Source organism: Erythranthe guttata, chromosome 13, assembly GCF_056151865.1.
Source record: "Erythranthe guttata isolate IM_541 chromosome 13, IM_541, whole genome shotgun sequence".
Classification (NCBI taxonomy): domain Eukaryota; kingdom Viridiplantae; phylum Streptophyta; class Magnoliopsida; order Lamiales; family Phrymaceae; genus Erythranthe; species Erythranthe guttata.
In genome coordinates, this window is record NC_142545.1 from 1,168,145 (window position 1) to 1,187,905 (window position 19,761).

The 19,761-nt window shown below is 42.1% G+C and overlaps 4 protein-coding genes across 4 annotated transcripts; 1 reads left to right on the forward strand and 3 right to left on the reverse strand.

The window, feature by feature from the left end:
- Positions 1–1,199: 1,199 nt before the first annotated feature.
- Positions 1,200–3,915, reverse strand: LOC148765575 (uncharacterized). The gene is made up of 3 exons (XM_088812061.1): positions 3,151–3,915; positions 1,807–2,466; positions 1,200–1,475 (listed from the first exon to the last, which is right to left on the reverse strand). The coding sequence occupies exons 1-3, from the start codon at positions 3,859–3,861 to the stop codon at positions 1,293–1,295; spliced, it is 1,554 nt and encodes a 517-aa protein (XP_088668187.1). The 5' UTR covers positions 3,862–3,915; the 3' UTR covers positions 1,200–1,292.
- Positions 3,916–4,797: 882 nt separating this feature from the next.
- On the reverse strand, positions 4,798–6,536 carry LOC148765576 (uncharacterized). The gene is made up of 3 exons (XM_088811792.1): positions 5,895–6,536; positions 5,145–5,810; positions 4,798–4,899 (listed from the first exon to the last, which is right to left on the reverse strand). The coding sequence occupies exons 1-3, from the start codon at positions 6,534–6,536 to the stop codon at positions 4,798–4,800; spliced, it is 1,410 nt and encodes a 469-aa protein (XP_088667918.1).
- Positions 6,537–7,628: 1,092 nt separating this feature from the next.
- Positions 7,629–11,548, reverse strand: LOC148765577 (uncharacterized). The gene has a single exon (XM_088811793.1). The coding sequence runs from the start codon at positions 11,016–11,018 to the stop codon at positions 7,629–7,631; it is 3,390 nt and encodes a 1,129-aa protein (XP_088667919.1). The 5' UTR covers positions 11,019–11,548.
- A 5,884-nt stretch (positions 11,549–17,432) lies between these two features.
- On the forward strand, positions 17,433–19,404 carry LOC148765578 (uncharacterized). Its single transcript, XM_088811794.1, has 4 exons — positions 17,433–17,532; positions 17,645–18,309; positions 18,519–19,214; positions 19,303–19,404. The coding sequence occupies exons 1-4, from the start codon at positions 17,433–17,435 to the stop codon at positions 19,402–19,404; spliced, it is 1,563 nt and encodes a 520-aa protein (XP_088667920.1).
- The last annotated feature ends 357 nt before the right edge of the window (positions 19,405–19,761 follow it).

The following is a 19,761-nucleotide window of genomic DNA, read 5'->3' on the forward strand; positions in this document are numbered from 1 at the left end:
TTAAACATCGTGTACCTAGATCAATGGAAAGCTCGTGGCATTCGAACTCACATTCTTAAATTATTATTTAATTCGACCGAAAAGCATAAAATCCAAATAAATCTCTCAAAAATGCATCAAACCTTGTCTTATGGTTCCCTATATTTGTTGCTGGTTTGCTAGGTGGTTCTTTTTTCCAATACCATTTTGGCTCCTCAATTTTAGTGACATTTATCTTTGAATTCCACTGCTGCAATCTTCACAATTTGATCACAAATAGGTCACATATGCAAAACATGTGCCCTTTTCCATCCAAACCAACCACAATTCAGATGGAGGACGAAAATGAAAAAACGTGGTTTGTTTGAGGGCTAAAATCATTAAAAAAGTTAATATATGGACTAAAATCAATTTTAGTGTATAACATAAGGACTAAAAGTATATTAACCCATTTCTTGCTTCTCTATTAGCTGACTGCCAGTGCTAAGGGACTAGTGTTGATTTTTTTTACAAAGTCCCCGACTTTGTTTGGTCACATCGGATCGTATATAGTTATTTCAGAAATCAAAAAACAAAAATAATATGTTTTTATATTTTTTTTGGCTTAATCCCACTTTGAACCACATATATTCTTTTGACACTTTCCACCATTGAAAAAAGGGTAAATGGCATTATGCTCCCCAAACTTTGACGCGTTTTGCACTTTGCCCTCTAGACTACAAAAAGTTGCACGGTGCCCCTTGGGCTCACATAATTGGAGCACCGTTCACGAAATTTGCTACTTTTGGCCAAATTGTCGCCGGAATGTCGCTCCATGTGTTTGAGGAGGGGTAAAATTGTCAAATCACATTGTTTCATTGGAACCAAAAATAGCAACCATCATCTCTTCCAACACCACAAATCGGACGCCACCGTCACTGCAAATCTGAGGTACAAATATATTCCAAGTAATAGAAGAAGAACAAGAAGAAGAGCCGTTTTGTTCTCTCGATTTATAACTGAAATTCTCTAATGGGTATTATAATTAGCTAGTATTAGTATCGATAGCAGTATTTATATTTGATATAATTATTGTTATATTATTCTACTAATTTCAATTGCTATAACGTCCAAAGTTGTTGTAAAGTGCATGAAAATAATGTTTTAACTAGTCACAATAACAATTCTCACCAATTTGGAAGTAACAGGAGTTGGGAAATAAATGGAAAAATAATAACGAATTAAAGGAAATGTAGAAGAGTAAAGTTTCGACGAGTAAAATAATAATGTAACTTCAAGGTAGTTGAAGAGTTAAAATAGCTTTCAAATATAAACTACAACTTCGTATATGGTGGATTGAAGCACGGAAAACACTTCTCGATGAAGCTGTAGTGAGATCGACGATTTTGACTAACATCGGTCTCCTTACTTGGTTGTTTCATGAACATGCCATCGATCTTCAGGCCATCGGTTAGAGCACAAGTCGATGTAAGAGATGCCTTCAATATGCTTAAACCCTACACAAAAGAGAATTAGTACCCTCAACATACATGTCATACATAAGATATATACTAAAAATAAATAAAAATTCAAATTATATATTGAGGACGGCTAAAACAAATACCCGTTTCTTTGTCACTTCAATACCACCAACATAAAAAAATAGAAAATAAATAGGTAATGAAATTAATACCCTTAATAAAATCAATATCAGACTATTTTTTTGTGTGATATCGATTTTCATTAAGGGTAATAATGCCATTACCTATTTATTTTTTATTTTTTAAGTTGGTGGTATTGAAGTGAGAAAAAACCGATATTTGTTTTAGCTGCTCCCTTATATATTACCTCTTCCAGCCCAATCTGAAGCTCCATTTCATTGATGTCAGATAAAGGGATTTCAAGGGATTCGATATCGGAAATAGTTGAGGTCATACGGAAAGGTGTGACAGTCAAATCATCGGTAATCTTGTACATTCTTGGTCCCTTCACATATTTCCCTTTCCCTCTCACAAACTTAGCAGAAGAAAACTTTATAGTACCCCATTCACTTTTAAATGTAGGCCAAAGATATTTTTCACTCAGAGGAAGAATCTGGTTTACGGAAATATATCCATGATGTAGTTTCGGATTCATTAGCATGTTTTTACTCGCTATGTGGTCCGTAAGATCTGCCACACTCCGGTACAAATTGTCTATACTCTTAAGATAAGTGTTACCGCCCAAAACGTGTTCAACTCCTCCTAGTGGGATGGCGAGAAAACTAAAAAGGAAATCGACGAAATTATCCTCAGCTTGAGCAAACAATAACTTTTTGGTTGATTTTTGTGAAACGAGTTTTAAGTTCATTGTCTTAGAGCTTGAAGTTGCTTTCGTCGTCGCAATCCGTTCAAGTGAAAATTGTGGTTCGTATTTTGTTCGAGCGTAGTCGTAGATCTGGTTTTTGTTGAGTATGATGTCGGTCAGCGGAGTATGGGATAATAATGAGGCCTTGAGCAAATCCATAATCTAATAGAGACAAACAATATTTGTCATTCAATTGAGATATAGTAATATTTAACAAAGAAAAAATGTAATTTAGATCATGTATATTTCTATTTTACATACAATAACTATGGAGAATTATCATCTTTGGTCCTATTTCACCTTGAACATTGAAAAAATTACTAGGGTTTATTGATGTAGCTAACAATCTAGCCAAAATTTAAACATATGTTAGAAACTCTAACAGGACAATGCATTAAGATAATGTATTGGATACGTTATTTCGATAAGATTCTAAAGGACTATTAGTTTCTCGAAGTGGTGGAAAGAACATAGAGCTAGTGGGTGATTTAAAAAATATTGGGGGAACCACGTCACCACCTAACTCTATGTTGTCTCTGCCACTTATTGAAACTAATAGTCCATTAAAACTCTATTAAAACTCTATCGAAATAACGTAACCAATGCATTATCTCGTTAGATTTTCTAACAATATTTCAGGGGTGATTGTAATTACCTATACCACATTGACATTAAAGTGTAATTTACTCTAAAATAAAAACATCATGCAAAACAGAACCAAGAATACTATACTTGCAAAATTATAGCATGTAAATTGAAATACAACAAGTAAGAGGACTAAATCTCTAAATACGCATTTTCCCATTTAACAAAACATAGTTAAAACAAAATAATGAAGATACTAACCTCATTGAATCCAAAAGTCACATTCCTTAGCTCCGCCCCATATGTGTCTGCAATGCCGAGAATTCCGAGACTTTGCACGAAACCCGTCGTATTAGGAAGTATCCGAAGATCATCGGAGATCACGAAAGAAGAATCCGAATTTCGGGTAAAAACCCCGCCCTCGCAATCATTAGCTTCAGGCATCTTTTGACCTACGAAAGACAATGCGTTGCCGTCATTATCTCGATACTCGTTTCGAACTACTTCTCTTTTCATTGTTGCCCCACAGCAACATGTAGCATTATCATAATAAATGCTTAAACACGGAAATCGGACATTATTTGCTCTACAATTCGAGTTTCTACAAGTGAAGTACTCGACGGGCTGAGTTTCACTTATATCAAGTTTTAGTTTACGGCACTCGGCTTCGCTTTCAGACAAACTTTTCGGATTCAGAAGAATCTCCTTACAACCCTCGGTCCAGAAACTGGCGTTTTCGAGATTTGCTACGCCGTTATATAAAGTGGTTAAGCTCCCAATATTGTTGACAGATGGCTCTTGATCATCTCCATAGTGTTTCTTCAGAATTCTGACAATTGTTCCCAATGGCAGTGTCAGAAAACTCAATAATACGTCGGCGAAATCGCGGTCGACTTCCGCAAATAGTACTTTTGTTTTCTTTTTATTTACAACAGCTTTCAAAGAAAACTGAAAATTCTCTTCATCAACCATTATAATATATGTTTCTATAGATTATATTGTAGAAGACTAGAACTAAGAAAATTCAGATGAAAATTCTAGTAAACAAAGCTATATATAATTGGTAGTGACCGTGTTTGGGTTTCTTGCAATCCTACGTTGTGTTGGTTTCTTTACACTTGTTAGAATCCAATTGGAATTATATTCCCATAACTTACGTGTGGATTTGTTGTTGTGTATAGGAAGAATTCTTTTTTCCCATATGAAAAATAATCCGTATGAAAAATTAAGTGCAAAATTAACAGACGCTTTTTTATTTTCATCCGTTGACCGCTTGTGAAAAGACGAAAAAAGCACTCCTAAAATTAATAGAATTTTAATAAATAATAAAAAACCCGATGGATCAATACCCAAGTCAGAAATTTTGAAAAATAAAAAATTCACCCTAGAATTTTTATTTGTGCCAAAATACAGTTTTCAAAATTTTCAATTCAGTTCCCGACATTTTCAATAAAGCCATATCTCCGAAAAACCCAAAAACATAAAATAAAATTCTTCAACTAACCACCATTTCCGTAGCCATCCTCCATAGCCACCGCCAGTTTACGCACCATTTCAGATTTGCGTTTTGAGGCCACGAGCACCACCACCTCTGCCCCACCTTGTTTTGTCTTTGCATACGAAAAATGTAAAAAAATCGCAAAAACAGTTGAACAAACAGCGAGTCAATAACACGGACAAGCGTGAGGTGTTTGTTTGCCTTTAACTACCGATTACACGGGGGTTTTGCCATTTTTTTTTTTCCGGGGCGTGGTTAATATCATATTTGTTGAAGGAGTATATCATGAAACTAGATCTGAACATAATAATAGATAAATGACAACACAACTATGACTATTAACAATTGTATGGAACTCCAAACAAGACTGCTGCTTGAAGCAATCTCCGCAAGAACCTACGCGACCGACCTTATTTTTCTTGCTTAGGTTGTTTCATTAACACGAGATCGATCTTCAATCCATCCGTTAGAGCAGAAGTTGACGTAAGAGATGCCTTCAGTATGCTTAAATCCTAATACACCAAAACATTAGTCTTAATATATATATGCTAACATACATAAGAAATAAAATAAAGGGTAAATAACACTTCACCCCCTTGTGGTTACAAGCTTTTACAGATAACCTCCTTGGCTCGTAATATAAGCTCATAACCCCCTTGGTGATTGATATTACGAGCACAACGAAGTCATTTGTAAAAGCTTTTAACTACAGGGGGTTAAGTTCCATTTACCGTAAAATAAAATAAAACTATATTACCTCTTGCAAACCAATCTCAAGATCCAACTCTTTGACATCAGACATAGGTATTTTCAGACCTTTGAGAGTCGAAAGTGTTGAGCCCATATCAAACGGTGTCACAATCAAATCGTCAGTTATCTTATACATTCTAGGTCCCCGCACATACTTCCCTTGCCCCCTCACAAACTTGACCGAACAAAGGTATACATAAGCTGCGTAACCCTTAAAAGTCTCGACTTCTTGGGTCCGAGAAACACTTTCTTCACTGAGAGGAAGAATCGGGTTTGTGGAAATATAACCGTGAGGTAGCTTGGGTTTCATTAGCTTATTATTTGTATATGCCGACACCATATACTTGCCATTAATAAGATCCGCTACGCTCGTGTACAAATTGTCTATACTCTTAAAACAAGTGTTACTGCCGAAAAGGCACTCAACTCCTGCTAGTGGGATGGCCAGCAAACTACAGAGAAAATCAACAAAATCTTCTCGTGCTTGAGCAAATAATATCTTATTGTTCGATTTTCGTAAAACGACATTCATCTTCTTGGAGTCAGAAGTTGCTTCTTTATCCACCTCACGACACAATTTTTTTGGTTCAACGTCGTTAACCTGTCTTGTATTGAAGACGAGGCTAGACAGTGGAGTACGAGTGAGTAAGGATACCTTGAGCAAATCCATAATCTACAAACAGTAGAAAACAAATAAATAAAACAATACAGAGTATATATAAAAAAAAAAAAAGAAATTAAAGAAAAAATGACTTACCTCATTGAGTCCAAAAGTCACAATCATTGGCTCGCCGATATCAGTATCATTTATGCCTAAAAGTTTGAAAGTTTGAAGAAATCCTTTTGTAGTAGGAAATATCTGAAGATGATCGGATATTATAAAAGAATCTGTATCGACAGTAAATACTCCACCATCAACAGTTTTACCAACCTTTTCACCTGCTTCTCTTTCCATTTTTACTCCACAACAGCATGTAACAGTATCATAGTACACACTTCGACGATAGATCTTCGTAAGCGTACAATTCCGGCTTTTACAAGTGAAGTGTTCAGTGGGCTGACTTTTACTAATATCGATTTTCAGATTAAGACATTCAGCCTCGAACGAGCTTCTCGGATTGAGAAGCACCTCCTTACAACCCTCTGTCCAGAAATGGGCGCTCTCCAAATTTGCTAAGCCATTGTATAAACTTGTTAGGCTTCCAATAACGACAGCTGCCCCTTCGTCATGATCTCCGTAGTGCTTCTTCAGAACTTTCACAATTGTTCCCAATGGCAACGTCAAGAAGCTAACCAAAACGTCTACGAAACTGCTATCGGCTTCTGCAAATAGAACCTTTGTTCGTAGCTTATTTGTCATAACTTTTAGTGAGAACTTAACATCTTTATCAGCAGACATTTTGTTGTTTGTACTAGTTAAGAAAACGGCTGCATCCTCCTCTTCTTTTTATAAGGCAAAAAAAATAAAACCAAGAGTCATAGTATACGTAATGTTAGACCAACGGACGTGAATTAAGGTCTTTGTCATTAACATCATATTAGTTTGAGTCCTTCCAGTTTTTTCTTGAAATAATGAACAATTCAACAATTCATTTGCACCGAGAAGTTTGTGTGCATGAATATATCAATACAAACTCCTAAACTATTAAAATGATCAAATAAATATATACCCCTTGACTTGGATAAATTTTGGAATAAATGGACAAAAATGCCCTCACATTTTTATTATTCATATATCTTTATAGGGATTAGATGCTACAACTGGTTATGTACATTGGGTGGATTTGAACCGTATATTTGATTAAATAACTACCTACTGAGCACATATACACATGGGTGTGTTTGTGATTATGTGTACATCTATGGTTCAAACTTCAAATCCACAAAGTGTAAATTAGGAGTGGTAAACGAGTTTAGCCGACTCGTGAGCTCAATGAGCCAGCTCGAAAAAAGCTCGAACTCGAACTCGCAAGCTCGAGCTCGAGCGTTTTTTAGTTCTTCGTGAGCTCACGAGCCCACTCGCGAGGCTTATTTATTTATTTATTTTTTATTTTTGTATATTACATTTTATTTAAATAATGAACTCGAGCGCGATGTCACGGACTTGTTCCCTCAACAAAGAACCGTGCGGCCTTAGCTCCTTCTCGCCCCTCGCGATAGCTAAGTCAGCCTCTCCCGAATGTGTTGCTCGAATGCTTAAGTGATGGAAACGAAGAAAGAAAGTAGAAGACAAGAGAGTTGGTAGAAGAGTACTTTATTGTTGGATTTCTTGAATGTGTGTTGGATATGTTGAATGATTACAAATGAGGACCCTACCTCTATTTATACAAGACCACCTCCTCAATGGACGGTGGAGATCGATATGATCTAACGGATGGGAGTGGAACAATCCCTTGATTGTCTCTACCTACCACCACCTACCTCTACCTACCAAAAATGGCTCTACCTACCACTATACAATTGGGCCAACTTGGGCCTAACCCTACTTGGGCTACATCTTGGACTCTTTATAACCTCCCCAACCCAAGGGAAATCGGCAAGGGGTTGGGTCAAAACTAGCGGGCCGTGACATCCTCCCCCGCCTAATCCGGCGACGTCCTCGTTGCCTCGAACCAGTGGGGACGATCTTGAAATTGCCCTCCTTGACAAGTCGAATTAGCTCCTTGGCGATTGGATCATGTTCGAGCCCTTCTCGGATCATGTCGGCCAAGTTTCCCCTTGTCGAGCTAATCGCTGCGAGTTCGGCCTTTCTACTCAAAGCATCGGCCACAACGTTTGCCTTCCCCGGTTTGTACTCCAAAACGTAGTCGAACTCCGCTAAAAAGTCTTGCCACCGTGCTTGCTTTGGCGAGAGCTTCTTTTGCGTTTGGAAGTAACTCGTGGCAATGTTGTCGGTCTTGACCACGAACGGTGCGCCTAATAGATAGTGCCGCCATACTCGAAGGCAATGGATGATGGCGGTCATCTCCTTCTCTTGGACCGTGTAGCGCCGTTCCGTCTCGTTGAGCTTTCGGCTCTCGAAGGCGATCGGATGCCCCTCTTGCATCAAGACCCCTCCAATTGCAAAGTCGGAAGCGTCCGTGTGCAACTCGAACGACTTCCCAAAGTCCGGTAAGGCGAGGACCGGCTCTTGGCTCACCGCTGCCTTTAAGTCCTCGAACGCCCGTTGGCATGAGTCGGGCCACTCCCACGTCTTGTTCTTCTTGAGTAAGTCGGTTAGTGGCGCCGCTCGTGCCGAGTACCCTTTTATGAACCGCCGGTAATAATTGATTAGACCAAGAAAAGATCGTAACTCGGTTACCTTCGTCGGCGGTTCCCACTCGGTGATAGCCTTGATCTTCGCTCCATCCATTTGGAGTCGCCCGTGTCCGATAATATGCCCCAAGAATTGGACCTCCTCCTTGGCAAACTCGCACTTCTCCTTCTTCACGAACAACTCGTTTTCGCGAAGTACTTGGAAGACGGTGTGAAGGTGGTTGACATGCTCCTCCATGGTATTGCTATAAACGACGATGTCGTCCAAGTAGACCACCACGAACCGATCTAAGTATGGATGGAAAATCTTGTTCATGAGGGTGCAAAATGTTGCCGGGGCATTGGTTAACCCGAACGGCATGACAAGCCACTCGTAAGAACCGTATCGAGTGATGCACGTTGTCTTTGGCTCGTCCCCTTCGGCAATGCGAACTTGGTAATAGCCCTTTTTCAAATCCATCTTCGTGTATATCTTGGCTTTACCAAGCCTATCGAACAAATCGGCTATCAAGGGAATAGGGTACTTGTTCTTAATGGTTACCTTGTTTAGCGCCCGGTAGTTCACGCACATCCTCAAAGAACCATCGTGCTTCTTTTGGAATAAGACCGGTGCGCCATAAGGTGCCTTCGATGGTCGGATCTTCCCCGTCTCGACCAGCTCGTTAAGTTGTTTTCGGAGCTCCTCAAGCTCCGGCGGTGACATGCGATAAGGAGCCATGGCGGGTGGCTTGGCTCCCGGCTCCAACTCGATAGCGTGGTCCACCTCCCTCCTAGGTGAAAGCTTGTTGGGCAAATTCGGTGGCATTACGTCTTGATTGGCCTCCAAGACGGTTTGGATGATCGGTGGCACGTCCTCCTCTTTGTCGTTGGGCGGGCTTTCCTCCTTTAAAGCGGCTAAGAATGTCGGCTCGCCCCGTCGAACTCCCTTGGCAACTTGTATGGCTGACAGTTGCCTTGGTTGCGTGCTTTCTTCCTTGGTGGGGCCGCTGGTGGCCGGCACCATGCAAGGTGTCCCCTTCTCTAAAATGCAAACCGAATTGAAACAAGGCATAGGGATAGCCATTACCTTGCGGAAGAAATCCATGCCTAGCACCACCTTGAAGTCATCCATCGGTGCTATCGAAAAGTCCACTTGGCCCTTCCAAGTGCCTAAGTGTAGCTCCGCGTCTCGTGCTACACCGTTGAGCGGTTGTGCCTTAGCGTTAACGGCCTTGAGCCAACCGTCTCGTCTAGTCCACCGTAGGCCAACCCTCTTGGCCTCGTCCTCGGTGATGAAGTTGTGGGTCGTTCCCGTGTCCACCATCACCTTTGCTGGGGTACCGTTGATGCGGGCCTCCACGTACATCAGCCCCTTGCTCAATGTTGCCGGCATCGGATTACCCTTTAAGGCGCTCAGAAGTTGGAGCGATCCCATGTTGCCTAGCTCCTCGTTTGTGCCTTGCTCGGTCTCTTGTTGTTGTAAGAGTGCCGACAATGACCCCATCTTGGGACATTGACTCATCGCGTGCGGCCCCTTGCACACGAAGCATCCTCCCTTAGGCACAAACGATCTCTTCTTCTCTTCAAGTTGTTGGTGTGAGGATGGCTTGTCTCCTCCCCTCGAGGTTGACGCTCGCCTTGGGTCTCGGTTGTCTCGATAGTCCCGACTATGATTGTCCCGTCTCTCTTCTCCGCCTTTAGTCGGGTTCCACTTCTCTTTTCGCAACGGCTCTCTCGGTTGATACTCGGTTAAAGACTCGGCGGCGGCAATAGCCTCATCGACGGATTTGATGTCTCGTCGGTGGAGTTCTTGCTTGGCCCAGCCTTGTAACCCATCGGTGAAGTGGAAAAGAAGGTCCTCCTCGGAGAGGTTGGGAATTTGAAGGGTGAGGGTGGTGAACTCCGTCACGTACTCGCGGATTGAACTTCGTTGCTTGAGTTCCCTCAACTTCCTTCGAGCCTCATAGACGACGTTCTCCGGGTAGAAGTGTCGCTTGAGTTCCCTCTTGAACTCTTCCCAAGTATCGATTCGGCAAATGCCTTTCTCGATATCGGCGTGCTTCCTACGCCACCACAACATTGCCGTATCGGAAAGGTAAAGGGAAGAAGTTTTTACCTTGGTCGTCTCGTCGACTAGACCGATACCCTCGAAATATTGCTCCATCCTCCATAGGAAGTTCTCGACTTCCTTGGCGTCCCTTACGCCATTGAATCCCGTTGGCTTCGGGCAGTCCACCCTTGGACTCGAAGTAGCACCAACGCTACCGTTAGCGGCGGCCTTTTTGCACAAGGCCAAGTCGTCGCGCATCCCCTCGATGCTCTCTTGGAGGGATTGGATGATGGCCTCCAATCGATCCAACCGTTCCTCCCGCAACGCCTCATTGTCTCTAGACAAATCGAGTTGCTCGGCGACGTGATTCTCCAACACTTCCGTATCGTGCTCGAGCTTCTCGAATCGTTCGCTAAGCTCCGCTATGGCGACATTAATCTCGAGCCTCTCGAGTCTTTCGCCATGATCCGCTAGCACGGCCTCATTACCGGTACTCTCCCCACGAGCCTTGCTGTGGTCCCTCTTCTTCTTGTTGTTCACGTGGGCCTCCCTGCCACGTCCCTCGGTCACGTACGAGATATCTTCAACGTTCGCCATCGTTGAGAATTCGATCAACACAAAGCCCTTAGCCGGGCTCTGATACCACTTGTCACGGACTTGTTCCCTCAACAAAGAACCGTGCGGCCTTAGCTCCTTCTCGCCCCTCGCGATAGCTAAGTTAGCCTCTCCCGAATGTGTTGCTCGAATGCTTAAGTGATGGAAACGAAGAAAGAAAGTAGAAGACAAGAGAGTTGGTAGAAGAGTACTTTATTGTTGGATTTCTTGAATGTGTGTTGGATATGTTGAATGATTACAAATGAGGACCCTACCTCTATTTATACAAGACCACCTCCTCAATGGACGGTGGAGATCGATATGATCTAACGGATGGGAGTGGAACAATCCCTTGATTGTCTCTACCTACCACCACCTACCTCTACCTACCAAAAATGGCTCTACCTACCACTATACAATTGGGCCAACTTGGGCCTAACCCTACTTGGGCTACATCTTGGACTCTTTATAACCTCCCCAACCCAAGGGAAATCGGCAAGGGGTTGGGTCAAAACTAGCGGGCCGTGACATCGAGCTCGAGTCTGCCAAAATTGGCTTGTATTTACTCGTTCACACCCTAGTGTAAATACACATGGATGTGTTTGTGATATCGTAGATATATGGTTCAAACTTCAAGTCCACCCTGTGTAAGTGTAAATAACCAGGTGTAGCAAGAAAATAAAATAGTTAAATATATATTAGATTTTCTATTTTGTAAATAATATTTTGGGTAAATTACATCCACCTCCTGAGGTGTGGTTAATTTACGAAAAAATCCCTCTTGTTTGGATAATTACATCTAACCCCCTCAACTATGATTTATTCTTACATCTCCATCTTTATGGTGTCAAATTCAACATAATCATCTATATTTCGTGGAATGTGCTCTAGTTTGTACTTGTTTTGTGTAAAAATACAGTTTATGATGCACAACAATCGTGGGTCGTAAGTATGTTTGGACCGTGGCCACGTTTTAATGAAGGACCCATCGAAAACAAGTAGATAAATTTTGAGTAATCAAGCTGGCCAGGCTATATAGATTCTCATAATATCTCTAAGTGTTTCTAGGGTTGTAATCGTGCTAACTTGAGTTGGCGATTATGTAGTGCATTAATGCGAGCGAGTTGTCTCTTCAAGAGAGTTGTCTTGCAGCGAAGTTGTAGGAGCATTGGATGACGCGCGATTGAGGAGCGTGCGGATTGAGGTTGCCCTGAGCGAGTTGTCTCCTCGTGGGAGTTGTCTCGCAGCGAGTCTTATTATCGAGCGAGGTGGTTGTATGTGGGAGTTGCCTTGCAATGGATTTGTAGTATCGAGCGAGTTGGCTCCTCGTGGGAGTTGTCTCGCTGCGGGTTGTGGTACCGAGCGAGTTGGCTCCTCGTGGGAGTTGTCTCGCTACGGGTTCGTAGTACCGAGCGAGTTGGCTCCTCGTGGGAGTTACCTCGCTGCGGGTCGTAGTACCGAGCGAGTTGGCTCCTCGTGGGAGTTGCCTCGCTGCGGGTCGTAGGATGGAGCGAGTGGTCTCCTTGTAGGAGTTATCTCGCTGTGGGTTCGTAGACCCGAGGGAGTTGACTCCTCGTGGGAGTTGCCTCGCAACGGTTTATATGACTGAGCAAGTTATCTCCTCGTGGGAGTTGTATTGCTGCCGGTTGTAGTACCGAGCGAGTTGGATCCTCGTGGGAGTTGTCTCGCTACGGGTTGTAGTATCGGGTGAGTTGGCTCCTCGTAGGAGTTGTCTCGCTGCGAATTGTGGGACAGAGCGAGTGGTCTCCTCGTGGGAGTTATCTCGCTGTGGTTATGAGACCCGAGGGAGTTGGCTCCTCGTGGGAGTTACCTCGCAACATGTTATAGGATGGAGCGAGTGGTCTCCTCGTGGGAGTTGTCTCGCTGTGGTATTGAGATCCGAGGGAGTTGGCTCCTCGTGGGAGTTGTCTCGCAACGGGTGTGTAGGGCCGAGCGAGTTTGCTCCTCGTGGGAGTTGTCTCGCGGCGGGTTTGTCTCGCAAGCCCCCCACTCTCGATTCGATGTGGTAGCCTAGTCGAAAAAGGTACCGGATCGTGTCGAGAGTAGATTGGTGCTATAGTGTACCGTTATTCGCTGGCGTGGTGTGGAGAAATGATAATTTTTATTTGTCCGTAAGAGAGCGTGCGCGATTTAGTGAGGCGCGCTGGAGAGTTCGCGCAATTTGGTGGAGAATAGCGGGAGTTGTGCGCGCTCCAAAGTAGAAGGTAGCGCGCTGTGAGAACGCGCGCGCATGGGGTCGCGCGTCTGGCGTTGTGTACGCGCTCCGCCCTTTTTTTTTTTTTTTTTTTTTTTTTTGATTTTTTTTGCCTCGGGAAGCGTGCCCGTGGCTGCCTCTAGAATCGTGCCCGTGCGCACCTCGGGAAGCGTACCCGCGCGCTGACTCGAGAATCGTGCTCGTGGCTGCCTCGGGAATCGCGCCATGTGCGCCTCAGAAACGTGCCCGCGTGCTGCCTCGGGAATCGTGCCCGATTTTTTTTTTTGCATCGGGAAGCGTGCCTGCGCGCTGCCTCGGGAATCGTGCCCGTGGCTGCCTCGGGAATCGTGACCGATTACTTTTTTTTTGCATCGGGAAGCGTGCCGCGCGCGCCTCGGGAAGCGTGCCCGCGCGCTGCCTCGGGAATCGTGCCCGTGGCTGCCTCGGGAATCGTGCCGCGCGCGCCTCGGGAATCGTGCCCGTGGCTGCCTCGGGAATCGTGATCGATTTTTTTTTTTTCTTCTTTCTTTCTTTCTTCTTCTTATTATTCTTTTTTTACTCTTTTTTTCCTTCTTCTTGTTCTTGTATTTTTTCATCTTCTTTCTTCATCTTCTCTTTTTTCATCATCTTCTTTTTTCTTCTATTTTTTCATCTTCTTCTTTTTTCTTTTTCTTTCTTCTTCTTTCTTCTTCTCCTTTTTCATCTTCTTATTTTTTCTTTTTCTTTCTTCTTCTGTTTTTTCATCTTCTTTTTTTTTTTTTTTTTTTTTTGGTTGATATTCACCCCCTTGGGGATGTTCTATTTTTTGAATAAGGAGATTATCCTCATTCCTTGAGATGGGATGTGCACCCCCTTGGGGATGTTCTATTTTTTGAGTAGGGAGATTATCCTCATTCCTTGAGATGGGATGTGCACCCCCTTGGGGATGTTCTATTTTTTGAGTAGGGAGATTATCCTCGTTCCTTGAGGTGGGATGTGCACCCCCTTGGGGATGTTCTATTTTTTGAGTAGGGAAATTATCCTCGTTCCTTGAGATGGGATGTGCACCCCCTTGGGGATGTTCTATTTTTTGAGTAGGGAGATTATACTCGTCTTTTTTGATGTGATGTGAATCCACTTAGGGTTGAAAGGTAAGGGTGATGCCCAACCTTAGGATGGGGATAACTGCCCACTGTAGGATGAGGCGCTCGAGACCTATGGTCTGAGGTGTATGCGCACGGTTGTAACATTGGTTCGCGCGTGCGCGTCTGACCCTTTTTTCTGTTTTTGAAGTAGGGACGTGAAACACTTGATGGGATGTGAAACCCCTTGGGGTTGAAAGGTAAGTGGATGTACCACCCTTGAGATGAGATGCCCAACTTTAGGATGGGATAGCCCCCCATTTAGGATGAGGCGATCACGGACATCTGGGGTGAGATGCCCAACCTTGGCAATATATGGTGCCACTGATTCAGTGGCAGCACGAGTTGAATCTTCCGTGATCATACGCTGAAGGTCTTCTTCGGTTATCTGAACCGTTCGAGAAGTAAGTAGAAATTGATCATGTTGAGGACCCAGTGGGGCCTCACGAGGAGGAGCGTTGGCTCCTGCTATGACGAATGAAATGTTTTGGGGGCGATGTGAACCCCCAGGGAGTCAATAACCCTCGGCGAACGAAATATTTTGGGGGCAGATGTAAGCCCCCAGGGAGTCGATAACCCTTGGCGAACGAAATATTTTGGGGGCGATGCAAGCCCCCAGGGAGTCGATAACCCTTGGCGAACGAAATATTTTGGGGGCGATGTAAGCCCCCAGGGAGTCGATAACCCTTGGCGAGCGAAATATTTTGGGGGCAGATGTAAGCCCCCAGGGAGTCGATGACGGTGGTGCCATAGGTGGCTCCACATGTGGAGCAGATGCTGGTATCGCGTTGGGAGCATCTGCTCCCATCGTGGCGATATATGGTGCCACTGATTCAGTGGCAGCCCGAGTTGAAGCTTCTGCTATCATGCGTTGAAGCGCATCCTCGGTTATTTGAACCATTCGAGGAGCATGGAGTGGTGGATCGGCGAGTGGTGGGTCCCGAGGGGAGATCACCTGAACCTCGCGAGGCGGATCCATAGGATGTGGAGGAGGTGGTAAGCCAGAGCCTCCACGAGGTGGGAGGTCGTTTGCTTTCTCTCCGAGCAGACGCCTCAGGAGGATCTTGTTGGCTACGTGATCTGGTTTGCATCGTTCCCACAGACGGCGCCAAAATGATGATGCTAATTACTTAGATCACCTGGGGTAGTGTAGAAAACGAACTGGGAGAGCAAAGCGGATCAGTAGCTTGACAACTTGATGATCCTGAGGTACCTGCGATCATAGAACACATGAACTAAGTTGGGGGTTGATCCGGCGGAAACCCCTCCGACGCTCAAGTCAGACGTGCTGATCATAGAAATAGTCCAGAGAATACATGTTATAGTATTGCTCAGTTAATAGGACGTACCTTAATAAAATGAGTAAAACCTCTATTTATATGTCGTTTATTGGGTTGGGTTTGTTTTGTTGGGCCCAAGCCTTACTTGAAGGTGTTTGGGTCTCGGTGATATTAGTCTTCGATATTGGGCTCGTAGCCCAGTAGGTAAAGAAATTGGAGGCCCATTGGGTTGGCCCAATTAGGCATATCAGCGCGGAAAAAGGGCAAATAACATTTATAGCCTTAAAGGACAAAATTACCCTTCCCCATTACTCAAATCGGGCAAGAATTAGACCAGAAATACACATTTGGGGCAAAGTGCACCGAGTTGTATATTTCAAAAGGGGACAATCTAGTTTTGTATTTTGGGAGGGAAACGTGCATAAAAGGCATTTTTTAGGGGTCAAAGTGCAATTTTCCCTTTAATAAATCACAAATTTAATGGCTTATTTGACCCTACACCCAGTGATAAACTCCGGATAGGTCTTCTGCTGTCACGTGTCATTTTTTATATTTTTCTTAAACCCCTACAAGTTTTTTTATATTTTTCTAAACGAGATATATATTATATTATAAAATACGAAAAATAAAATACAAAAATAGACACGTGACAGACTGTAACCCGCAATATTTTATTTTAATTCAATAAATTATTTTTGTGCAAGTCTTTCTTGTTTGTTTATATCGCAGAGCAGATAAGAAATTTGTTGCTACACACTACTATTATCGTTTTACATTTTTCGGAAAAAAATATCAGAAATTATTTCGGATTGGAATATATATTTCCAATTCTGATCCAAAAAAATCGTAATAAATTGAAAATCGGAATTTCGGAAACCAGAATGAAATTTTGTTATCCAAAATCGGAAATTTCTCGGATCGGAATCACATGAAAATCAGAATGAACACACACACACACACACACACACACACAAAAGTACCGATATTGAGTGAGCTCTTCCGCGATGGATTTCTGGGGCTTGAATCGATCAGGTGAGAAGAATAAATGATGATGAGAAATGGATGAAATTAGGGAAACTGGACGACGTCGTCAAAACTACTCTACCAGTTTGGAGTGTAAATGAGGTGAGCCGACTTGACAAAAATTCGAACTCGAACTCATAATTTTCAACCTTGAGCTCGAGCACTCTGATGAGTCGAGCCCGAGCTCTCACAAACTTTTTATTTATTTATTTTTGCTAATTTTTCAATTTAATTTTAAATATAATAAATATAAATTAAGTAACAAATTCATATAGCTTCAAAAAATAAATAATAAATTCATATAAATAATTATTAAAAAAATAAATTACTGATCATTTTCTTTATTTAGAATTTTTTTATTATAATTATTTGGGCAAATTACGGCAACCCCTGAGTTATAGTCAAATTACGAAACCCCCTCTTGTTTGGGTAATTATAGCCACCCACCCATCAACTATGTATTATCTTATGCGAGTACCCCTCAAGAGGTAAATATAGGGATGGTAAATTGGTAAAATCGAACCGAAATTTCAGTACGCCAACATTTCATACCGTTATCGAACTGAATATACGATTTGGTTCGGTAAATAACCAAATTACATAAACTTTATATAAAAATATTTAAAATGAGGGGTGGCCTGTAAGGATGTAATTATCCAAACAAAAAGGGATTTTTTCGTAATTTGGCCATAACTCAGGGGTGGTTGCCCTAATTATTTTAAGAAAAAGAGAGGAAAAGAAACGAGCACTAACTAATGAGATGTTCCAATTGACAGTGATGAATGATAACCGTTTGAATATCTGGGGAAATGGAAGGTCTCTACCGGTAGTCAGACCCCCTGGAGCCCTTGAATTCGGTAGGACACAACAGACTCTTGGTTTTCAATTCAGGCATTATTTATTTATAAGAAATGGCAGAAATTCTTGTTATCTTTATTATAAATAAAACTCTTTAATTCTGATAAATTAAGTTTCTTGTATTTTGTACAGCCAAAGTAATTAGCAGAATGTATGGCACAAACGAGGATGTTGAGTTCACATTGAAAGTAATGATAAATAAACAGAAAACCAAAGTACTATTTGCAGAAATCGACAGCGATTTTGCGGATGTTTTAATTAGCTTTCTGACAATGCCATTGGGAACAGTTATAAGAGTTCTGAGGAACCACTATGGAGAAGATGAAGAGACACGTGTTAATATTGGAAGCTTAACCACTTTGTACGACGGCTTATCGAATCTGGACATTGATCATTTCGAAACAGAGGCTGCTAAGAAGTTGCTACTCAACCCAAGAAGCTCCTTTGAGGCCGAACGGTTACGACTGAAAATTGATATGGTCAGACGTCCTCGGGCCGTCAGTTACTTTTCTTGCGAAGAATGGAACTGCGAATATCGACGGTCTAAGCAAAGTATGGCCAATTATTTTACGGCTACATGCCGTTGTGGAAAAAGTCTGAACAGGAAAGTTTGTTTATTAGAGGAGTCTGAAGTTGCTGGAGAAGTTTTCGCCACCAAGAAAACTACTTTCGTGATCTCTGATGATCTGAGAATGGTGCCGAGTGTGACTGTATCCATTATGCAAACTCTCGCAAATCTTGGTATTACTGACACTGGTGGCGCTGAGCTAAGGACTGTGACTTTTGGATTTAACGAGGTAATTAGTTTCTTCGTATTAATAACAATCAATTTTTTTTTTTAATGCTATCTAAATTAATACAGTTTCTATTAATTTGGCTAAATATTAAATTATCGAGCTAATATATTAGTATGTTTTCACTGAATCGGGACTGCAAGAAATTATTATTTGTGCGAGGTTATTAATTTATCGAGGTTCTACTCTGTTAATAATCCTTTGTGCCTTAGATTATGGATTTGCTCAAGGGATCCTTACTCTCAAGAACTCCACTATCTGACATCATACTCAAAAAAAGACGGGGAATTGAATTTGGAGGCAAACGAAAATTTGAACCGGACGAGAGGAAAAAAGAAGAAACGTCCAACTCTAAGAAGATGATTTTGAGATTGATGTTGCAAAAATCGAACAATAAGTTATTGTTTGCGCAAGCTGGGGATGATTTCGTAGATTTCCTATTTAGTTTGCTCATCATTCCCATAGGAGGAGTTGAGTGCCTTTTGGGCGGTAAAACTCGTCTTAAGAGTATAGACAATTTATACAACAGCATAGCAGATATTGATGATAAGTATATGGCCACTAGAGATATGAGAAACAGGATAACGGATCCGAAGGTACCAAGCGGTAATATCTCGGCAAACCAGATTCTTCCATTGAGTGAACAAACTCTTGTATATTACCATCAAGACTTCAAACAGAAAAAAGAATGGTTGTCTTATTCCGGTCGAGGTGGTGGACAAATTCATGATATGCACTATTACAAAGGCGAGGGAAATTATGTTAAACAAGGACTAACGATGTATGCGGTGAGTGATGATTTAACTGTGACTCCTCTGAGTATGACCTCTAGTCTTTCGATTCTGGACGAGATGAAAATCCCTTTATCTGATGTCAAAGAAGTCGAGGTGCAATTTGGACTGCAAGAGGTATGTATAGTTTGATCGATTGAACTTCGATATGTTTATTTCATCTATATGCACTATTCACTTGTTGAGATTCATATTTTGGGTGCAGGCTTTGAGCATATTGAAAGCATCTCTTACATCAACTTCTGCTCTAACGGAAAGTCTGATGAATAATCCCATGTTAAAGAAACAACCTAAGCAAGAACACTAGAGCTAAGCCTTTGTTGCCTTGGTCTGAATAATTGTAACGTGGCCTTTTTCATCATTTGTCTAATCATTGGTTAATTGTTTGGTCAATTGAAAGCGTATATATTATGTGACTCGATGAAATGAGTTTATGGAACAAGTGAAATGATGTAATACCAGTGTAATTTAAATTTCACATATAAATATTTGGGTAAAATTCATTTTGCACCCCTGTACTATGATAAATGTATCGTTTACCCCCCTGAAGTATTGAAAACATCAAACACCCCCCTGCCGTTAGTTTTTTTCTTCTAATTCCGTTAGTCAAACACTTTGACCGACTATTGCAAAGAAATGTTGGCTTTTTTTTTAATGAAAATAC